This window comes from Myxocyprinus asiaticus, chromosome 15 (assembly GCF_019703515.2).
Source record: "Myxocyprinus asiaticus isolate MX2 ecotype Aquarium Trade chromosome 15, UBuf_Myxa_2, whole genome shotgun sequence".
Taxonomy (NCBI): domain Eukaryota; kingdom Metazoa; phylum Chordata; class Actinopteri; order Cypriniformes; family Catostomidae; genus Myxocyprinus; species Myxocyprinus asiaticus.
This window is the reverse complement of record NC_059358.1, coordinates 10,146,262-10,168,409: the sequence shown is the minus strand read 5'-3', so window position 1 is coordinate 10,168,409 and position 22,148 is coordinate 10,146,262. Positions and strand designations below refer to the sequence as shown.

Sequence of the window (22,148 nt, the reverse complement as noted above, 5' to 3'; positions counted from 1 at the left end):
ATGTAGACGATCCTAGGGTACTGGAACTCTCGGAAATAACTTGCAGACTTTCTGTGGGATCATGTTGGATTTAATTTATGTTTGACCAGAGTCAGAAATGAACTTTTGTCATTTCATAAGATCTAAAGTATTTAAAAAATCTCTATTGCTTTGCTTTTAGTAAACAAACTGTGTACATCTTAGAGCTAAAGTTTTAGTACAGGCATATTTCACAAATTGATCTCTAGCATGGGCTCACTTTGCGCATCCATTGCAACAAATTCATTCTTCCCCGTTTTTAATCTTAAATTTAAATTTACACCAAAATAATAATAAAAAAATGTCTTGTTTAGATGTTCCAATACCAAAACCTATAACATATGTTTCCTTTCATTACAGGAAATATGTCCAGATTGACTCAAGGTCAATAGAAGGGTTAACCAAAGACAGAAATGGAAATGTTCTCTCATTAGAAAGTGCGTGTCACCATTAAAATAGAGGTCAGCTTACAAAATGCCCTTTTCAGCAGTTAATAATGCATAACTGTTATTGTTTCATTACCTTTTACTCTTGTGTAGTAGTTTCAATTTTTATTTTTGACAATATAAGATTTATAGGGTTAGATCATGAAAAAATTAAAATTCTGAAATCATATACTCACTCTCATGTCACTCCAAACCTGTATTATTTTCAATGCAACACAAAAGTAGAAGATTTTCAGCAAATAACAACTAAAATGTCTGTCTTCATAACACAGAGCAATCATATGGATTCAGAAGACTTTTAATATAGCACAAACTTTTAAGGAACTTTGATTATGCTTTTTTTTTTAATATATTTTTTTTAATTTTTTTTTTTTTTTAAGCTTGTGAGTGTAAATCACCATAAATTTTCATTGTATATAAAACACTGCTTGGAAATTCTGCTACATATCTTTTTGTGTATTCCACAGAAGAAAAAATCATCAAATGCTCTGTTAGGGTTTTTTTGTTTTTTTTGTTTCAACATTGATATCTGTTAAATTCCACACACACACACACACACACGTTGGTGCGGCTATCCTTATGAGGACTCTCTATAGACATAATTATTTTTATGCTTCTATCCCCTCACCCTACCCCTAAACCTAACTCTCACAAAAAACTTTCTGCATTTTTACATTTTCAAAAAAACATTGTTTAGTATGTTTTTAAGCTATTTGAATTATGGGGACACTAGAAATATCCTCATAAACCACATTTATAGCGTAATACCCTTGTAATTACCAGTTTGTAGTCTAAAAAAAATTGTCCTCGTAAACCACCCAAACCCGCCCACACACACACACACACACACACACACACACACACACACACACACACACACACACAAAATGCATCATTCATAACACAAACTTTATTTCTAAACAGTCTTTTACATTGTCACTTAAAACTAACAAAAATACTTCGTTCAAAAGTATTATTCGTGGACAGCTGTCAGAGGAGGAGCTTCACATTATATAATACACCAGGCCCCAAATGAACCAATAGAAAAACAAGGCTTGTTTCTTATTAACATGCAAAATACAATCATGCATCTGACCCTGCATCTGCAAAAAATAAACAAACAAATCTATATATAGAGAGAAAGGTTTTCATGTCCACAGATATACTGTATCTAATTCAAGTAGCTATTCATTCTCTATAATCCAAAATGGATTACAATATAATTTACAATATAAGAACGTTACGAAATTTAGTAAAATCTCAGTAAACCTTTATATAAAAGAAAAAACTGATATTCCATGTATTTATTCAACTAATTCCAGTCATCATGCTCAAATCACTCAGCACGTTTACATGCACTTTAAAAGTTTGGCTTCAGTTGGACTAAAACTATATTTGTCTTTTTAAAATGCCATGGAAATGCTTTAGTCGGACTGAAACCATACCAGTTCAGTTTTTGAAAAGTCGCACTAACAGATCTCCTTCCAGCATGTATTGGTGTTAATCGGACCACAACTGGCCTTGGCATTGTGCGTATGCTCCACATGAGAGAGGTGACACGCGGCTTGTATTTAACACTTCCCACGCATTGTCATATGTACTTGAACAGACGGACGAAGACTTTAGCTCGACTATGCAAAAACCTACAGTAGCTTGATTATTAAATGCGCACATAAACGTACTGACTTTGACTGTTTAATAGTTTTTGCTCTCTTCATACATAATCGTAAGTCTGTACATGTACACATGTACATAATAGGAACGGTAGCATTGCAACACCTATGCAAGCCTCACAGGCTACGCATGCAAACAAAACAAAGTAGAACAGATTAGTTGTAAAATTCACAGAAATGTGCTAGTTTTCTTAATGAGCAATGGCTCGCGTTGGGTTCAACAGTTCAGTGACCAAATGTCCTGGAAGACTCGTACTCGCTGGGGCACTTTGGCTTGATCCCCTTGCTGTTGTAATAGTCCACCACCTGGTTTGGGACCTCAGCTAAGACACTTTTCGCCAAAGCAGCAGGAGAAGCCTGTAATATTGTGCCAAAAGAAAAACAACGGTGAATAAAAACTTTGAGGGGCTATTTATATATTTCGCCATATGGGGCTTGTGCTAATGATGTGTGAAGACACTGTACTTGCCGAACCTCAAGCAAAAATGAGAAATTTGACTCTGAGCTGTAGGGAAATCAAGTTAAAAGTGCAGAGACGAGACAAACCCCTCCTACCCCTTTTGGCCAATTAGATAATGGAGATTCTCAGATAAGGAGACATGGGCAGAGGAGATGGCTGATTGTTTATTGTTTGTCAGGGGTTATCAATGCAGCATTTGTCTGGAAAGAAAACAAGTCTTGGCACATCTCCCGAGAGGATCCCAATAAACTGAACTGTCCCATTGGTCTGTAAGGGCACTGTGTCCAGTCTAGTGTATACAGTGTACTGATACCTAACCACAAGATCATAAACACTTCCTTCTTCAGACAACCTCTCGTTCGCATTTTAAAAAACACCAGCCCTCTATATCGGCAAAGAAGCTGGGTTCACCACACTTTAGCTGACCCTGTCAAGAGCCAACGTGTCTCCCTGCATTCTTTGGTTGGTTTTCCACCAGGGACCAGCAGTAGATGTGATAATTAATGGAGCATTCAAGCTAAAGGTTATTAGATTTCTCTGAGTCTGGGTGGGAAATGTTAGGGAGGGAGATCAGGAGGGAAGCAGGGAGTAATTAACCAGCAGAGACTCTCATTTGCGGTACTTCCGACATAATAATAATGCCATATGGAAACCTCTGCATAGTTATGCACTGATTAAAGGGCAATATCTACAGTCTACAGAGTTCAGCTGCATATGTAATCATTTTAACTTCCAATTTGAAGTAGAGGGAGCTCAGCCATGGGCAATGAAAAGCTCCACCAAGCCCTGAAACATTAGGTACTTACTGTAGAAGTGAACAGAAATCATGAACACACTTTATGTTAGTGATACACTTGTGTTTTGGACCACCCTCATAATTCAAACAATCATCAAGGGCACCCCCACCACCCTGGGCCTGGTATAGCAGAGTAATAATAGACTATGACATCACAATTAGTATTTTATTACTGTTTAGTATTTGTGAATACACTACCAAACAAAAAAGTTTGGACACACCTATTAATTCTTTATTATTAATGTTTGCACATTTTGGAATGTTAGGAAAGTCATTAAAATTATAAAATGGAAGTTTGAGAATTATGTAATGACCAAAATAAATGTGAAACAAATCAAATCTATCATATATTTTAGCTTGTTGGATTCTATACCTTCACCATCCAGTTAAACTTGCCCTCAAAAAAATAAAAATAAATAATAATAATAATAATAATAATGTGGTAACACTACAATAAGGTTCCATTTGTTAACATTAGTTAACATGAACTAACAATAAACAATACTTTTTTGTTAGTTCATGATACCTAATGCATTAACTAATGTTAACAAATGGAATCTTATTTCTGGTGGGAAATAATATTATTAGTGTTACCAATAATGTTAGTTTTGTAAATAAATTAATATGTATGCACAATTTATATTTGTCAACAACTTACTGTATTTCAAGCATTTAAGCGTGAACTTTTTAAAAAAATGAGAAACAAGAGAGACATAAGAAACTAATTCAGTCAAGTGTGTCCAAACGTTTGACAGATAATGTACTGTATATTCAACTTTTTTCATCTTCATTAACATCAAAAATCATTATTTGAACTCCTTACAATAGGTTGCACTGGGTTCTGTGACCCCCAGTTAAAACTTTGTTGTTAACAACAATATTTAAAGGAATATTCCGGGTTCAATTCAAGTTAAGCTCAATCGACAGCATTTGTGTCATAAAGTTGATTACCACAAAAATCAATTTAGACTTGTCCCTTCTTTTCTTTAAAAAATCTAAGTTTCAGTGAGGCACTTACAAACTTATTTACATTAATTCTTCTGTCAAAACTAATGGATTAATTGAGCTGTAAAGTTGTTTAAATTGTTGTTTACAGGGTTTACTGTCAGGGTTCTGCCCTTAGTTTTGTGTTTTTTTCCCTTTGTGGCAGATATGTACGTGTTCCATGTCTGTTTTATATCTTATGTCTGGATTCAGCCACTTCAGTTGGTTTAGTTTATTTACTCTGTGGCTGAGTCCAGACACTTGTGTTTTTTCTCGTGTTATGCAAATGCACTTAGTTTTGTATTTTCTCATTTCCTTGTGCATTTGTGTCTGTCTTGTCTTTAGTGCCCTCTCATTTGCCTTGTTACCTGTTTGATTACTAGTTTCACCTGCCTTCCTCGTTTCCCTTCTGATTTCTCTCCCTTGATCTCCCTTTGTGCTCTGTCTGGTGCCAGTTCGCCGTGGGATGTTGCTTGTGTTTATGTCCCCTGTTAGGTCTCTATCGGTTTTATTCTTGTCCAGTCGGATTTCTGTTGGTTCCCCATTCCAGCCCAGCCCATCATTGTGTTGTTGCCCTGGACAGTGTTTGTTTTTCCCCTTTGGGGTAGTTTTTGTTTGTTTTTGTTATATTTTTGTTAAAATAAAAGCCCTAATCGCTACTCTGCATTTGAGTCCTGCCTCAACCAAACCTGACATTTACAGCATTATGTTGTTATGGCAACAAAGTTGTAAAATTTGGCTATAACTTTACATAGAAAAGGTTAGTTAGTGTTTTTATCACACTAAAATCATGTTAGCATGCATATTGTTTATGTCTTGTGACAATATTTTTGAAACACTGAGTACTTTTGCATTTACGGATTAGCGCTATTCACTTCAAGGTGCCAAACTGTAGTTTTTTTAAAGAAAAGAAGGGACAAGTCGCAGTTAATTTTATTTGCGGTAATTAACATGATATCACAAATGCTGTCGATTGAGCTTAACTTGTATTGCACATATTATGTTCCATTAATAAAAATAAGCCATCATTTGGATATCTTAGTGTTGCTAACATAGTTGTGCACTCACCAAAACTTGTATTTATCCACATTTAACATATGCATTGAATGCAACCAATGAAACTCACATGTTTGAAGTTACGGAATGGTACAAACTGTACGATGTCGCGCAGCACTGGTTCCCCTTTAGGCGAACGTAGGATTCCGTCATCACCATCTAGCATCTCCATGTCAGTGAAATCTGCATTTCCCACACCAACGATTATGACAGACATAGGCAGGTGAGAGGCGCGGACGATGGCCTCTCTAGTGTCCGCCATATCTGTGATGACACCGTCTGTCAAGATGAGCAGGATGAAGTATTGCTGCATCAAGGCAAGAAAGGACAATTTGAGCAAGAGAAATTTAAAGAATTCACCCAAAATTTTACAATCTGTCAGATGTTAGGAAAATGTTAGCCTCAGTTACCATTTTCCCATTCCATACAATGAAAGTGAATGGTAACTGAAAGTGTCAGTCTGCCTAACACCTCCTGTGGTTGAGTAAATTATTACAGAATATTCATTTATGGGTGAACTATCGCTTTAAAAGAGGAAGAGAGAGGCATAGAAACATCACTCACCATGGCCTCTTTGGTGTGCATTTCCTCTGAGGCAAAGTTGGCCACTTTCTGGATGATAGGGGCAATGTTTGTGGGACCGTACAACTGAATCTTGGGAAGGCAATTCTGATAGGCCTCTACCACACCCTGGATACCTGCAAATTTAAAAGTGACAGAGCTGTCCAAAGGTTGTACATACTGTACTACTCATCAACAAGATCTGCAAAACTGGGTGATAATTACACCACTCAAATGTGTTAAACAATGTTAATTATGTTCAGTAAATGAATGAGACTGAAATAAAACTAAACTAGGTTTAAGTTTAGTAATGGGGCTAGAATAAGGGCTATAGATAGTTGGTTGAAGATTAGGATTAGGGTTTAAATTAGGGTTAGGTTATGGTTAAAGTGACTCACACACCCCCATGTTGTTTTATACCTGTATTATTTAATACAAAGATATTTAAAAGAATGCTGAAAGTAAATGATGATTTTTACTGTCATGCTCCAAAAAAAAATAAAATAAATAAAAAATAAATAAAGCAAAATAAAAGCACTATTAAGACCTATATTTAAGTAATTATGGACCTTATTCACAGCAGTGGCATCTTTAATTTTTGATGGGAATGACAACGAGGCTGTGACGGATAGGCTTAGTCTCTTCAATGGGTTTTACTGTTGTTTAAAGGGTTTTGGATTGTTCCACTGATGAAACATTGAAAAAAAAAAAAAATATATATATATATATGTTATATATATATATATATATATATATATATATATATATATATATATATATATATATATATATATAAAATATTTTCGAGAAATTTCAGTACACAACAAACTCCAGAAAACATGAGTTGTTGAAAATAAGATGTGATCTAGGAGTTTTACAGCTTTACATAGTGCATGCCATTGAAAAGACTGCAAGTTTATCCCTCATATGCCTTGCGCATAGTGAAATATGCCAAGCAAAGATGTGTCACAACAGGTTTGACATCAATGATGCCAAATGCCATTGGTTCACACCATGTTTTATAATGCAGAATTGCAAATGAGATTTTATGGCTATTATGGAAGGAAAGTTTTACAGTGAAAAATGACTGGAAAATTGGTCTGTTCATCACATACCGCTTCATGTATGGACAATTATGGAGAACATTAGCTCAGACATCTAAACATTTCTCCTTTCTATGGAAGACACAAAGTCATACTGATTTGGTAAAATGTAAGAGTGAGTAAATGACAGTATATTCATTTTTGGGTGAAATGTCCCTTTAATAATTTAATTTCTTTACACCAGCACATTTACATGTAAAGGACTGGAATGAGTGTCAGTGAAGGCTTTATCCTAGCAATGAAGCTGCAGCAGTAATGCTGTTTATTGACTCAGTAGGCATGATCTCGTAAGGTCAGCCTGTCTCTCCTTACCATATCTCCAACAGTTTCATTTAATTAACACCTGTGAGCTTGAGAATGCACGAACATGCACAAACAGGAGCTGAAAGGTGAAAGCATGCTGTGCTGTGCAGTGGCAGAATTAAGATGAGGAAGACTTTGAAATGGGAGGTCAATGGATGTAATCGCTTGAGTGGCTTCCCTACAAAGAGGAATCAAAGAGACTCTCTGGATGCTTTAAACCCTAACAGACTCTTAAACCCTGACACACAAACCCCACTCTCACTGATGAGACACTTTCAAACACGCTGAGCTCTCTGCATAAAGGATGGGCTATGCTGAAGATTTTAAAGGAACACTCTGGGGGCCTGGGTAGCTCAGCGAGTAAAGATGCTGACTACCACCCCTGGAGTCGTGAGTTCAAATCCAGGGTGTGCTGAGTGACTCCAGACAGGTCTCCTAAGCAACCAAATTGGCCCGGTTTCTAGGGAGGGTAGAGTCACATGGGCTAACCTCCTTGTGGTCGCTATAATTTGGTTCGCTCTCTGTGGGGCACGTTGTGCGTGGATTCCGCGGAGAATAGCGTAAAGCCTCCACATGCGCAATGTCTCTGCGGTAATATGTTCAACAAGCCACATGATAAGATATGGAGGTAACTGAGATTCGTCCTCCGCCACCCAGATTGAGGCGAGTCACTACGCCACCACGAGGACTTAGAGTGCATTGGAAATTGGGCATTCCAAATTGGGGAGAAAAAGAGGAGAAAAAAAAAGGAATGCTCTGGGTTCAAAACAGGTTAAGCTCTATTGACAAAATCTGTGGTGCCAATGGTCTCTACGATCAACTTAATCATTGCAATGCTTTTGGGAAACGCAGCCCTGGAGGGTTTAAAACAAGTTTAACTATTGACAGCATTTGTGACATGCCGTTGATTTAACACAGACAATAATTTCGATAATAAAGATAATAATTTTCACTATGAAAAATGTCCCTCCAGGTATCTTTGCACATAACATATGAACGTTAATAGGGTTTGCTGGCTTTTTAAAGTCATGAAATATTGCAATATTGGATATAACTTTGCACAAAGGTTATTAAGCACTTTTCTCTCACTAATTGAATGTTAATACATGTAATGTTTAAGCGTTGTGGCAATACTTTTGAAATGTATATGTATTTAAATGTTTAATGTCTTGCCCTGTGTACTTCCATTGTAAAATACTTACTGCAAAGTAACGCTTACTGTGTTTTTTGCTTATTTAAAAAAACAGTGACAAGCCTCATATGTTTTCTGTGGTAATCAACATTATGCCAAAAATGCTTTTAATAAAGCTTAACCTGTATTGAACATGGAATATTCCTTTAAAAGGCTTAAATTAAACTACTACTGATGTCCTGACATCATACTGTAGCACCTCCAACATATTCATACATTGTCAATCACATTTGGCCAATTTCTCACTGTTGCTGTGAGAATGTGTTGTGTTTGAGCCCCTGTCTCTGCCTGCGATATCAGCACAATAAATGAGACTACATCACCCTCCACAAATAGAAAGCTGTAAAGGTTGTTAGATCTGATATCACGTAGGGTGTTCCACCTATGGACTCCTGCCAACAAAGCGATGGAAAGAAAAGTGCTGTGATCCGACAGCTATTGACACAGTCATTGACAGGTGAACCATTCCCACAAACCCTCAGAGAAAAGAACACACACCTCAGTGTCAGTAATCAGCTAAATGAGCTTTCTGCCTTTACACCCCAAGGCTAATTAAGGCCTACAGTAATTGCATTGGACAACAAATTCTCTTTTTATCTCAAAGGCACTGTCTTAAACAAAGTGCAAAGTTCTGAAGTGTTAGAGTAAGAGGTTTTAGAAGTGACAATATGATATATCAATATTTTAGTCATGCAGAGGTTAAATTAATAAAGTAAAAATGAATATTTGTGTGTTATTATAATACGAATATAATGAATATTTATATTTGTTCACTTTAACTTCAAAAATACTTTTACTCCAATACATTTATCTAGTCCCTTTCGTTACTTTTGCGACTGAAAAAAAAAAAGGCAGATGCTATTTGCACCCTGGTGCAAAACATTTTATAAGCTATTTACATCCCAGTGCAAATAATGTCATATAATATTTGCACCTCAAACCTGGTGCAAATAATGGCAGATACTAATTGCACTCTGGTGCAAATAGTGTCAGATCCTATTTGAACCCATATTTATATATATTTTTTTTAATTTTATTTATTTATTTATCACACATTATACATTTGCACATATACAGTGAAATTCTTTTTTTTCCACATATCCCAGCTACGCTGGGGTCAGAGTGCAGGGTCAGCCATGTTACAGCACCCCTGGAGCAGATAGGGTCAAGGGCCTTGCTCAAGGGCCCAACAGTGGCATCTTGGCAGTACTGGGGCTTGAACCCCCAACCTTCTGATCAGTAACCCAGAGCCTTAACTGCTGAGCCACCACTGCCCACTGCCCCATATACTAACATACAGTATGGGCATCACTGCAGTGTGTTTATTTAGAGCTCCACAGACAAACTACATTAACCTCTTCCACTAAATCTAACCCTAACCTTACCTTGGAAAAAAATAACCTTGGTTTTACTACAGTAACCATGGTTTCACCATGGTATTTTTTTTAAATTTACAGTCACCAAAAAATTAACCATGGTTGCTATATTACCACCATATTACTGTACTAACACCATGGTTAATTGCATTAAAACTATGGTTTCTGCCAAAAAACATGGTTACTACAATATTAGTAATACAGTGATGCAATCTACACACAAGCGATGCCGAGCCATGGGAACGAGTGCGATCGACAGACCCATTCACACACTGTCTTGACACCCCATGCAACTGCAGCAAGATCTACTGTTTAGTTTGTAATTTATTTCTGTGGTTCCACCAAACTATTGGGGTGAAAATAGCTGCACTGTGTGGCAGATGCTATTTACACCGGGGTGCAAATAGACACTCTGAAAAAAAAAAGAAAATGCTGCAAACATTAACTGCATGTGGCTCGGTGTTAGTGATATCTGGTTACCAAAAGAATCGTTTGAGTCAAATCTTTTGATCAATTTGATTCTTTTGAATCGGATCGGTATAAAAAAGCGGACTGAATGATTTTTTTATTGAATCGAGTTACAAATCTGAATCAAAATCACAAACCTAACCCTGGAAGCATGTTGTGTCTCCAGTTTAGAATCTAAATAGAAGAGACTGTTCATTTCGGTTTTAATTAGTGTTTTTTTGGCTCTGAATTAATACATGCGCTTTTGTCTTAAACTTTATAAATGTTGTCAATTACTGATGAAGTTACAGTATGTGTGGTAAGATTTGTTCAAGTCTCTCGCCTACTCTGGAGAACTGTTCATAAGTGTAATATTTAGCAGTTCATAAGTCAATAAAATGCATTGCAAATTGCATTTAACCAGGGTACCATGTGTATGAATCAATAATGACCAAATGCACTCATGAATATGTCTAGCAATAACATTTGCAAAACTAATTTAACCTGAAACAACTATCTTAAAGCTGTTTTGATACTAAAGTTATCATGCTGCACACTGGTGGTGGTTGAGGAGATTCTCCCTTGTACTATGTAAAGCGCTTTGAGTGCCTAGAAAAGCGCTATATAAATGTAAGGAATTATTATTATTATCTTCAGTTACTTAAATACTAAGTATATTTCTTATGAGCTTCTTTTACTTGAGTTAAGGTATTTTAACTTTTTCTTAAGTATTATGACTGGATACATCACTGGGGTCATTATTCGATAATATTGCAATTTGTAGTTGTACAAACATTGCGATGCAATGTTTATTGTATTTAGATCCAAACTGAAATATTGTGATGTTTTTCTCACTTCAATCTTAGAAGTTATGATACATGTATGTTAATAGAGCACTCCTTCATATTTATTGTATCGTGATACATTACAATCTTTTTAATTCTCAATTGTAAAACTTGGGTCATGATACAATAATATTGCAGTCCTTTCCGTGTGTTGTAATTCAAAAGTGATATTGTGATATGTGACTAACTTTTCAATCATTAAAATTGGGATTCTGTCTTGTTTATTGTGATTCTAAACTCATATATTGCGATCTTTTACTCACTTCTCAATCATAAAACTTTGGTCATAAAATGATAATATTGTGATTCTTTATGTTTAGTGTATTGCGATTCACAAAAACTAATATAATGCGAACTCTTACTCGCTTCTCAATCATAAAACTTGGCTCATGATATGATAAAATAATGATTCTTTATGTTTAGTGTATTGCAATTCAAAACTGATATTTTGCGAGCTGTATTCACTTCTGAATCATAGAACTTTGGTCATGATATGATAATATTGTGATCCTTGCTTAGTGTCATGCTATTCAAAACTGTGATACATTGCGATCTTTTACTGGTTTCTTATTCATCGTCATTGGACTTGGTGCTTTGCGCAACAAGTGTTGAACTTCCTGCTTCACTTATTCATAGAGCCATAGAAATAGCGTGGAGAGCATGGACACACCAGAGTCAGAAAAAATAATTATGCAAGGGAAAAGCATATCTTGGTCTCATTGTGTTCATCCCTTACAGTCTAGCTGTACAGATGATCTGTAGATACATCCTTACAAATAAAACTAGTTACATACTTATATCTTTAGCTTATTCTGAGTTTGCATTTTGCTTTTTTTTTTTTTTTTAACCCATGTGAATATCATTGTTCCTGAAAATGTAGATTATTGGCATTGAAATATTCATACCATGAATATTATATTATATTCATATTGTATTCATACAATATTCATACCCTCCCCCCCTCAAACTCAGATTACAACACACTCCTCAGGTCTGCAGAGGTGCAAAACTTTGCAAAAGTTGCTGAAGGAGTGACTTTGAAAGAGTGAGGAGACTACAAATTGGCCCTTTTCCTTCAAAGTAAACAGGCTCTCTTGATACCTCACCCGGGCATGTCTACAAGAGGTTCTCAACAGTTAGACAAGTAATGATTGTTTCTGATTGTACACCATTCATACTATTCAAGCATTCTCTGTTTCTAGTCCATGTCCAGGTTTGTTGGAAACTTAATTGTGCTGAATTTTTCACACACTGCCAGGGCGTTAAGGTGTGCTATCTGTTCGGGAGACTGGCTGGCATGTGTCCTGGTGGGGCTTTAAGCCATGAGCTATTCCTGGGAGAGACAGGCCAGGCTGGCTGATCAAACCTTGAGTGGTCTATGCCCATCCTGGGCGCCAACCCGGTGTGTCTGCACTGATAGAGGTGGTACAGAAATAGCAAGGGAAATCAAGTGACACCAATGCATAGCAAAGTGAGAGCAATGATCAATTCATCCTATTCGTGGCTGGAGAAAGAGAGGATACAGGGTTTCTGCAGGTTTCAACAAGTTAAATTTAAGACTTTTTAAGACCTTTTTAAGACCATTATGAATGCAATTTAAGACCTATTTTATGTCCTTACTGGCAAACAAAGTATGAAAGATGAAGGAAAATCAGAGTCCCAGAATTACTTGCAAAGTAAATTAATTTATTCACATTTAACATGAACATTCAACTGAACATGACTACACAGAACTGTGTGTATGCAAGAGTAATGTGTGTGTGTGTGTGTGTGTGTGTGTGTTTGTGTGTGTACACAAGAATTAGGCTACATTAATCTGAGCTCTTCTCCCTTGGCCACAATCTCCTCCTCAATGTGCTTGACCTCAGCTAACGTTTCATTGCAGCCTCTCCTCAGAGCATTTGACTTTGTAATGAGCTGAGCAATCTGACTGCCAGCCTTGCCCTCCGCCTCTTCTGCAAACCTGTCTGTTTCTCTGGCCTGACTTTCAGAAACATCTTGGATGGTTTTCCTTTTCTTTTTTAGTACCTCCAGGTAATCCTCTGCAGCCTTTCTCTTCTGGCCCTGCGCATCAGACTCCAGCTTCCTTCTTTTTTGAGGTGGACACAGTACCTGGACCTGGCTGATGCCACAGAAGTCATGAGCCCCCATGTAGAGTGATATAATCACACACAACCCTGTGTGCAACAACAGTGTCCTCCTGCATGTTGCAAGTCTCCACTTCCTTGTTCACAGAAAAGCCTCTCTCCACAGAGGCCTGTTTCTTGGGACAAATTGAGCAGCTTCTGACAGAAAGCCCAAATCTGATATATGATTACCACATTCATATACAATTGAATGTACATGGTGCTTCAAGGTAATTCAAATAATACCATAGTACTACTATGGTATTTCACTATATGACTACCTTATTCATAAACCACTGTATTAACATAGTACTCCCAGGTAATGGTACATGTCCAAAAAACATGGTAATTCCACAGTACTTTTCTATGTGTTTTTCGAGTAGGATATTAAGTACTTTGATACTCTTTTGGTCGTACAATTTCTTTACCTGCAGAAGTCATTTATAAGCTGCACATGTCTTTATCACTGGCAAACAACAAGATACATTTGTAGGTTTGGTTTACATTGATGGTAGATCCAATGCAACCAGCATTATCTTTATTTTCCATGTTTTAAAATATTCTGTGAGCGTGTTGGCAAATGAGAGCGTGCACCAAATTATTCAGCAGCGCACGCATAAGCTTTCTGAGTCAATCAGATTGAATCACGAACCGATTCAGACCACTTTGCTATAACCTGTGACCAATTCATTCTAAAGAACTGACTCAGATGAGTGATTCATTTGTGAGTCAGACATCTTTAGTTCTGATTCAAAACTGGCTATAGTAAACACCAGTGTGATGTATGATGAAACGGTGTAGCTTTTTGTCAAAGCTACGCACTACATTATCAAAAATATAGTTTCGCTACTGAAAAGCTTCTTGGTTTAAAAACCAGCAAAGCTACCACCTCACTACTAAGAAATGTAGTTAAGCTAATAGCTTCGCTATTTGTTGTGAAACTGGACTCAAGATGTCGCCGAGTATGGCTGCTGCGTTGCGAGCTCCAACACAACATGGCAGTGTTTTGTTTGTTTTGTTCACAATACTTATGTTTTTTGTCTTGGATGTTGTCTGCCTTATTGTCTATGACAGACAAACACTTTTGGACATTGGTTCAGCAATTTCACACCGTAAACCGGACTTCAAATTCCTCAATGCCGACCCGCTGTTTACAAACACGCAAGCGGAGCCTTTTGTCTGGGCAGTCCGGACGCAGAAACGCAGGAGGAATAGGTGAAACAGAGCCGGCATTCTCATCAGAGTAAGATGCCACGCAAATCGACCCCCGCTACCCAGTATTCTACTCGCAAATGTTCAGTCTCTGGATAACAAGCTCTGCGAGCTGAAAGTGCGGATCTCTTTCCAACGAGAGACGAGGGACTGCTGCATTATCTGCCTTATGGAAACTTGGATGTCTACGGAGATTCCAGACTCAGTCATTGAACCCGCGGGGTTCTCCTTGCACCGAGCGGACAGAGCGAAAGTCCTCTCAGGTAAAAGCAGAGGAGGTGGTGTATGTTTTATGATCAACAAATCCTGGTGTGATCAGAGGAACGTACATTCTATCAAGTCTTTCTGCTCTCCTGATCTGGAATTTCTCATGCTTCTGTGTCGACCATTCTGGCTACCGAGGGAATTCACAGCGGTCATTATCACTGCTGTGTACATTCCCCCACAAGCCGACACAGACCGGGCAATCAAGGAAGTGTATGGGAGTATAAGTGAGCAGGAAACCGCACACCCTGAGGCCGCGTTCATTGTGACCGGGGACTTTAATAAAGCCAGTTTCAAATCAATCGCACCAAAATACCACCAGCACATTAGTTTCAACACACGAGGGGACCGGGTTTTGGACCATTGCTACTCTCCCTTCCGGGATGGCTACAAATCCCTCCCCCGCCCACCATTTGGCAAATCGGACTACTCTTCCATTCTGCTTCTGCCTGCTTACAGGCAGAAACTGAAACAGGAAGCACCCACCCTCAGAACGATCCAGTGCTGGTCAGACCAGTCAGACACTATGCTACAGGACTCTTTTGATTACACGGACTGGGAGATGTTCCGGTCCGCCTCTGATGACGACATCAAGCTTTACATCATGCATGCGGTATCGCAGCATCAGGACCCGCACCAGCCGACTCCATGATAGCTTCTTCCCCCAAGCAATCAGACTCTTGAACTCTTGATCTCCCACGATCAAAATACATCAGCACTGCACTTTATTACTCCTACTCTTATATCTCACACCGGACTGTCATAAATTACATTATTATTATATATATTCTCTCTTAACAACTTACTATCAACCGACAGACTGAATGTCAATACAGTACAATACAACCTATTGTACATTCTATATATACTATTATACATACTTTATTTTTATTTTTTATTGAATAATGTGTATCTATATTGTGCGTATTGTATACTGTACAGTGTATGTTATTATTTGTATATTGTGTTGTGTGTAATTATGTGTATATTAGACTTTAAATTGTGTTGTGTTAATTTGATGTTATTGTAAATTGGTATATGTCTCATCACTGTCACGACTGCTATGTTGATCGGAACTGCACCCAAGAATTTCACACACCATTGCACTTGTGTATATGGCTGTGTGACAATAAATGTGATTTGATTTGATCACTGTATGTAGGACAGTGGCAATGGCAGCTTCCTCACATGGTTCTAGCTGAGCTCAGATAACTATCCCCCCAGCTAGATTTCTTGCAAAATAACCACCAGCACAGCTAGAACTGAGACTTTGGTAGAACATCAGCACAAACGGGCCCTTATTATTTTTTTAGATGAGTACTCTCTTAATGAAATCTGCCAATCCAAATCGCGTAATGAAGGATTTAGCGAAGTCAGAATCAGGGAACATGGTTTGAAACAGCTCACCTATGTCTTCATTTCTTTTATATGACTGATGTTTTGCAACCGTGTGTAAAGTCCAGAGCACCTCCACTTTTAATGTTGCCATAAATCCAAACACTGTCCAGAGGTCGCTTACCGGAGTTGCAGGAGTTAACGTTGTTAGTGCAGAATGGGTCGCACTGGGGCCGGACTTTGGTGATGCTCCCGATGTGAATACCGAACAATATTAAGTGATGGCAGGTGTTTGCTGGTGGCTTTGTCCTGTGGATTTATGTTTTTCTGACTTCACATGTGACTCTAATGCCTTTATACCCAAAGTTCCCAATTTGAGTGTTTTCTTGCACAAGGTGCAGCGAGCTTCAAATTCGTTATTTTCAACAGGCTTCAACCAAGCACTAAATGCACTGTTCTTGAGCCAGATCTTGTTGAATTTGCACTTACCCATATTAGATGAAAGTAACGAAATAATTTTAGCTTATTACTTCTAGAAGTAGCTTTTTTTTGATGGGAGGAGCAACCACGTTAGCCCACACACCACATTGTGAGCGTGCTCCGATAAATTCTGACGGGGCTGCACAGTTTGCATGAGTGGTTATTGGTTCCATGTTGGTTTCGTTTTGTAGTTTTGTTACAGCGTGATCAATACAATTGTTTCCCCAAAAACACATTTAAAGCGAGACTGTAGTTTAGAACTTTATAAAAGTAACATTAACTTCATAATCCAGTCAATTTTTAAGACCTGTCAAAATCGTATTTAAGACATTTTAAGGCCTAAAACTCAGATTATTGGATTTTAGACTTTTTAAGGACCCGTAGAAACCCTGTGATAGGAAAGCTAGGGTGAGAATCTGCCACCAAAGGCCAAGAGGCACAAACTAAAAACAAATTTCAGCAACTTTTAAGCTTAATTAACCCAAGGAGAATTTAATTACAAGACACTGAGATGCATAGTTTTCTTGGCTGAGATTTCGCCCAATAAAAGAATTATCATATAAATTACTTTACTTTCCCTTCTAATTCTCTATTCGAAGCACTCATTGTTCACATATATCATCCTTATTGTATCATGGAAATAGTCTTTTATAGAAAACACATTTTCAAAGAGGTTGTGATGAGGAGGAGAATGGCGGGGCCGGGCCGTGAGTGTGCAAGGCCGGCCCACCCTCCTCCTCGTCACAGAGGTCATTTCATACATTTTTGATAATTTTATTATTTCTCCACGAGAAGTTTTTTATTTTATATATTTTTTCATTTTTTCATTTTGCATGAAGTCATAAAGTCATTATTTCATTATTTTTTATGTTATTTAAACAATAACATTAATGTTAATGTTTCGGGTTTCTGACGTAAAAAAAAAACAAACAAGTTGTTTTCTCCAGCTAGTTTTAAATTCATGCTCTTTTTGGACTGGGGAGGAAGTTTTAAGGTCTGAATGTTGCAGTATGTTTTCATAGTACAATAAACGATTTTATCTCAAGAGATCAAGGAAAATGTTATTTCTTTAAACAGACTACACTGACGTTAGTCTGCCCTGAGAGCACGGTTTTAAAAAAAATAAAATAAAAAAATCTGTGTAAGTGTATACTTGCACACTTTGGCAACAGATGATGAAAAGTGAGGGCTACAAAATTGCAATAAATATGTAAATGTGTATCCTACAACATTTAGTCCTGAAACTGAGTAGTATTCTAGTTTTTGCAAGAAGTATTGACACTATGCGTCCAGGCTTGTATGATACAATATTTTCACCATGCCGTAAAACATCTGGTTTTGTGCTGACAGGCACTTGTTCCTGTTCTCCAAGCCCAGAACGACTAATTATTGGGGAGGAGGAGGATTCTACAGCCACGTCATCCCAGCTTCCCTCCTTTACACATTTCCCTTAGGCTGTGTATTTTATAGCTGCATTAAACTTTAATGTGTCCACCTCTATCAATACTGTAGCTCTGTAATTCAGCTATGCACATATTGATCTCCTGTAAATGAGATAAGAATGCTAAACTGAAGGGCTCTTTGACTTTGCAAGTGTTATTTTGTGGTATAGAGCAGTTCGAGCCCCAGTGGGCAAGGGTCACCTGGGGAAGTTAATGCATTTGAGGACTGATGTAGATATTTGGTTCATACAACCCGTATGAATTTTACAAGGTGGCTAAATCTTATGATGTTGTACGATTTTGTTCATTTGAATTTGTATGAATTGATCACGTGCAAATGCCTGTATGTGTAATGTGGAAGTAAGTGAAAGTTCCACATGTGAGGTGTTAAGCACATGCTTATTAATGTTATGTCCCAACCCAAACCCCTTATCTAAACCTAACCATACAGTAGAGTATGTAAGCATGATAGGAAGCATAAAGAGTTTGTTGTGCGTGATAGTAGCGAGTAATTTTCGCGTTTTAGAAGGAAATGATGGCGAGTGACGTGATTGGCTGTTGTAAAAGTCATTTGAATTCATACGACACGTCATAAGATTACATATGATTTAGACAAATCGTACGAATACTTACAATTTCGCCGTGAGAGTGTGTTAGTTCATACCTGCACATTCAGGGTTGTCTTCGTTAAAGTTTACAGCAAAGTCATGTGAAACCTGAAAAGTAAAGAAAATAAATAGTTGCAAAATCAAAAACATAACCTCATTTACACAGTCCTGAATTGTGGCACCATTAATGTACTCTTCAAAGAAACAGAATAAGTAAGATCATATACAGCGTCCAAAATGTACTTTTTGCCATACCTGCCAATGGAAATGCAAATTAAGGGCCATGAAATAATATTTATTTAAATATGAGTACATTAAGTAATTTTTGCATTAATATATCCCCCCACACTATGACAAAAGTATTTAGCTATACTTTTCCCTTGTATATTTGTGGCAAAGAGGAAACAATAATAGTGTCACTCTGTGAAATGGCACCTCTCACAAAAATATGAAAATACAAAAATATCATGATGTGTGATTTTGTTCCACATAATGTCATTTCGATGGCGTAATGTTAAGAAAGAAGTTAATGCGAGGTAACATTAGAACTTTTGACTGTGCTTTTCACTTTCGTATTCCTTTGAGTCGCTCAAGTCACTTACATAAGATAGAAAACAACTAAGGTCAGACTATAATTTCTACATTGTGATTTAAATCTTGTATTTTGTTGCATCCTCTAAGAATGCCAAATACTTCCATCTGGTGCTTGGCTAGTTTACATTTTGGAGTCTGAATATCAGCAAAAACAGCAAAATCACTTTCATAAAACTTCAGACTTTGGTGCACTGTACATCATAAACAAGATTTACAATGCCAATGCCTTAGTGCTTTAACTTCAAATGAACAAACATTAACAATCTGTCTGGAGTAGGGGCTGGATTTAAATCTTCCAATAGCCAAAAACTGTTTGAAATAAATACAAAAAGCTCTCAACTCAGCACAAAGGCATATTATCTGTAAGAGGAAAATGAGCCTGCTCATATTAGTTCAAACATCTCTCAATATTGATATAAAAAATGCAAAAATCACACTGCATCCCCATTGCTATACATGTTAAAGCAGTTACCTTTAAGTCTGGAGGTATCCGAGCACCAAAGCCAAATGCAGGGAACATTTTGTCACTGCAAAAGTGGACAAGAGATTAGAGGTGGCTGGAATTGAGGATTTGGGGGATTACTTGCCAAATTTCCCATCCTGCTCACTGGCCCCTGATCACTGCTAATTTGTAATGGACACAGATTTACATAATTGTTATTGTTAGTGCCTGCCAAATCAGTATGCACTGTGTTTCAGATTTCACCCTGAGTGAACGGTCTGATGGATGTGCATTCATCTCAGACTGCAGTTAAGCGGGAGCTCTCCATGGTGCTGAAAATAGGCTTTTCAATGACCATTCAGTGCAGAAATTACAGCTCAGTTTCTGTGGTAAAAAATGCTGGGATTTGACATGTTTTCCAAAGACTGCAGTAGGGTACCTAGAGATTGAGCTACTCTTAAAGGGATAGTTCACCCAAAACTGAAAATTGTGTCATGATTTACTCACCCTTATGTTGTTCAAACCCATATGAACACAAGAGGAGAAATGATGAAGGCTGTGCGGGTCTTCTGTTCCCATGCATTTACAATGAATGGGGACTGAAGCTTTCAAGCTTTAACAAAGCATACAAAATCATAATAAAAGCGGTCCATACAACTCATGGATATAATTCCAAGTCTTCTGAAGCCATACAACAGCTTTACGTTATGTTAAGATAGTGGTTCTCATTTTTTATTTGTATTTGTGGTCACGCCTCCCATCACTATAAAAAACAATACAAATTGATACTGCTGCAGGACAAACTGCTGGAGACATTTTACACTGTATAGATATTTATAATAAAAATTAATAATTGAAATAATTAATTCCTGTGAATGGAAATCCGCCTCAGCAGTATCTATAAAAGCATTTTTAAACTTCAGTAAATTAATAAATGACTGTGCGCTGAGAAAAGACACAGGTACCACGTGAACGTACCATCTTCGCGCTGTTTCAGAAGCGGACATCCGAGTCTGGACAACAATTTTCCCCTGATTAATGATACTGAAAAACTGTAATAACCACTGTAATAAAAACGGACCTGAGACCAAAGCCGTCACGTGGCGTCCCTGGGTATGAGCCTTAGCCCACACCAAAAGGTCCACCCACTGTCTTTCTCCACACGTTATGTTAATGAAGGGCGGATACACACGCTAAGCCAGACGATCGCCTGCTCCTGCACATCTCCCCGTCAGAAAATTGCTTTGCGCGCACTCACACCCATCTCAAAAAAGTCATTCATGTCACTCGTGCCTTATATTTAAATTCTTCTGAAGCCATTCGATAGTGTTATATGAGGAACAGACCGAAATGTAAGTATCAGTTAATCTTTTCCCCCATTTGAAACCGGTGCGCGCGAGACATCTTTGTTTACATAAGCGCAGCTGTGAAAGCTCCACGCAGGAAGCGCTGCGGTGCCTGGCGAAAGTTTAAACAAGGCAGGAGAAAAGGTAGAGAAGAAATCGTGCACATTGGTTCTTGCATGTAATGTCACTAATCTTGCTGAATGTGTGTGAAGTGACAATACCTCCGCGCGCCCCACACTTTAAGAACCACTGTGTTAAGTCATTATTCACTCATAATAGGTCTGGAACACGATGAGGGTCAGTAAAAGATGAAAGAAATATAACTTACAGTAAACATTGCAGTTTGTGCGTGGCCATACAAAATAAAATAATCTACATACAAACTCGGCAGCACCTCTAGTGGTCATTCCTATATATTACAGGCCACTGCATTACTCTATTAAGGTCAGAAATTAACCAAAGTGACAAAAAATGCCCCTGAAATTTAAAATGTGTGGGCAAAAAAAAGTTTCTGTTTTTATTTATAAAATCAGTTAATAGTAGTTTTTAATATTTTATTCTAAGCTAAGTTAATAGTTATTATCACAAAATATGATTTGAGGTTGATTTAATTTTATGGGTAGGACGTAATATATATTCTCAGCCTAATTATTCAAATTGAGAAGTTATGTAAATTAATTGATTAAATGTAACAATTGAATATAAGAATGACTGTGTGTGTGTGTGTGTGTTTATATATATATATATATATATATATATATATATATATATATATATATATATATATATATATATACACACCGATCAGCCACAACATTAAAACCACCTGCCTTATATTGTGTAGGTCCCCCTCATGCCACCAAAATAGCGCCAACCCGCATATCAGAATAGCATTCTGAGATGATATTCTTCTCTCCACAATTGTACAGAGCGGTTATCTGAGTTACCATAGACTTTGTCCATTCGAACCAGTCTGACCATTCTCTGTTGACCTCCCTCATCAACAAGGCATTTCCATCTACAGAACTGCTGCTCACTG

At 37.5% G+C, this 22,148-nt stretch overlaps 1 protein-coding gene across 1 annotated transcript in view; it reads right to left on the bottom strand.

The window, feature by feature from the left end:
- Positions 1–1,395: 1,395 nt before the first annotated feature.
- The window catches only part of LOC127453461 (copine-4-like), a 119,403-nt gene continuing 98,650 nt past the window's right edge, over positions 1,396–22,148 (bottom strand). Inside the window, exons 12-16 of the mRNA XM_051719826.1 lie at positions 19,794–19,848; positions 18,784–18,835; positions 5,998–6,131; positions 5,504–5,740; positions 1,396–2,494 (exon numbers count right to left, since the gene is read on the bottom strand). Coding sequence (XP_051575786.1) covers positions 2,363–2,494; positions 5,504–5,740; positions 5,998–6,131; positions 18,784–18,835; positions 19,794–19,848 — 610 coding nt within the window. The 3' untranslated portion in view covers positions 1,396–2,362. The remainder of the gene's footprint in view (positions 2,495–5,503; positions 5,741–5,997; positions 6,132–18,783; positions 18,836–19,793; positions 19,849–22,148) is intronic.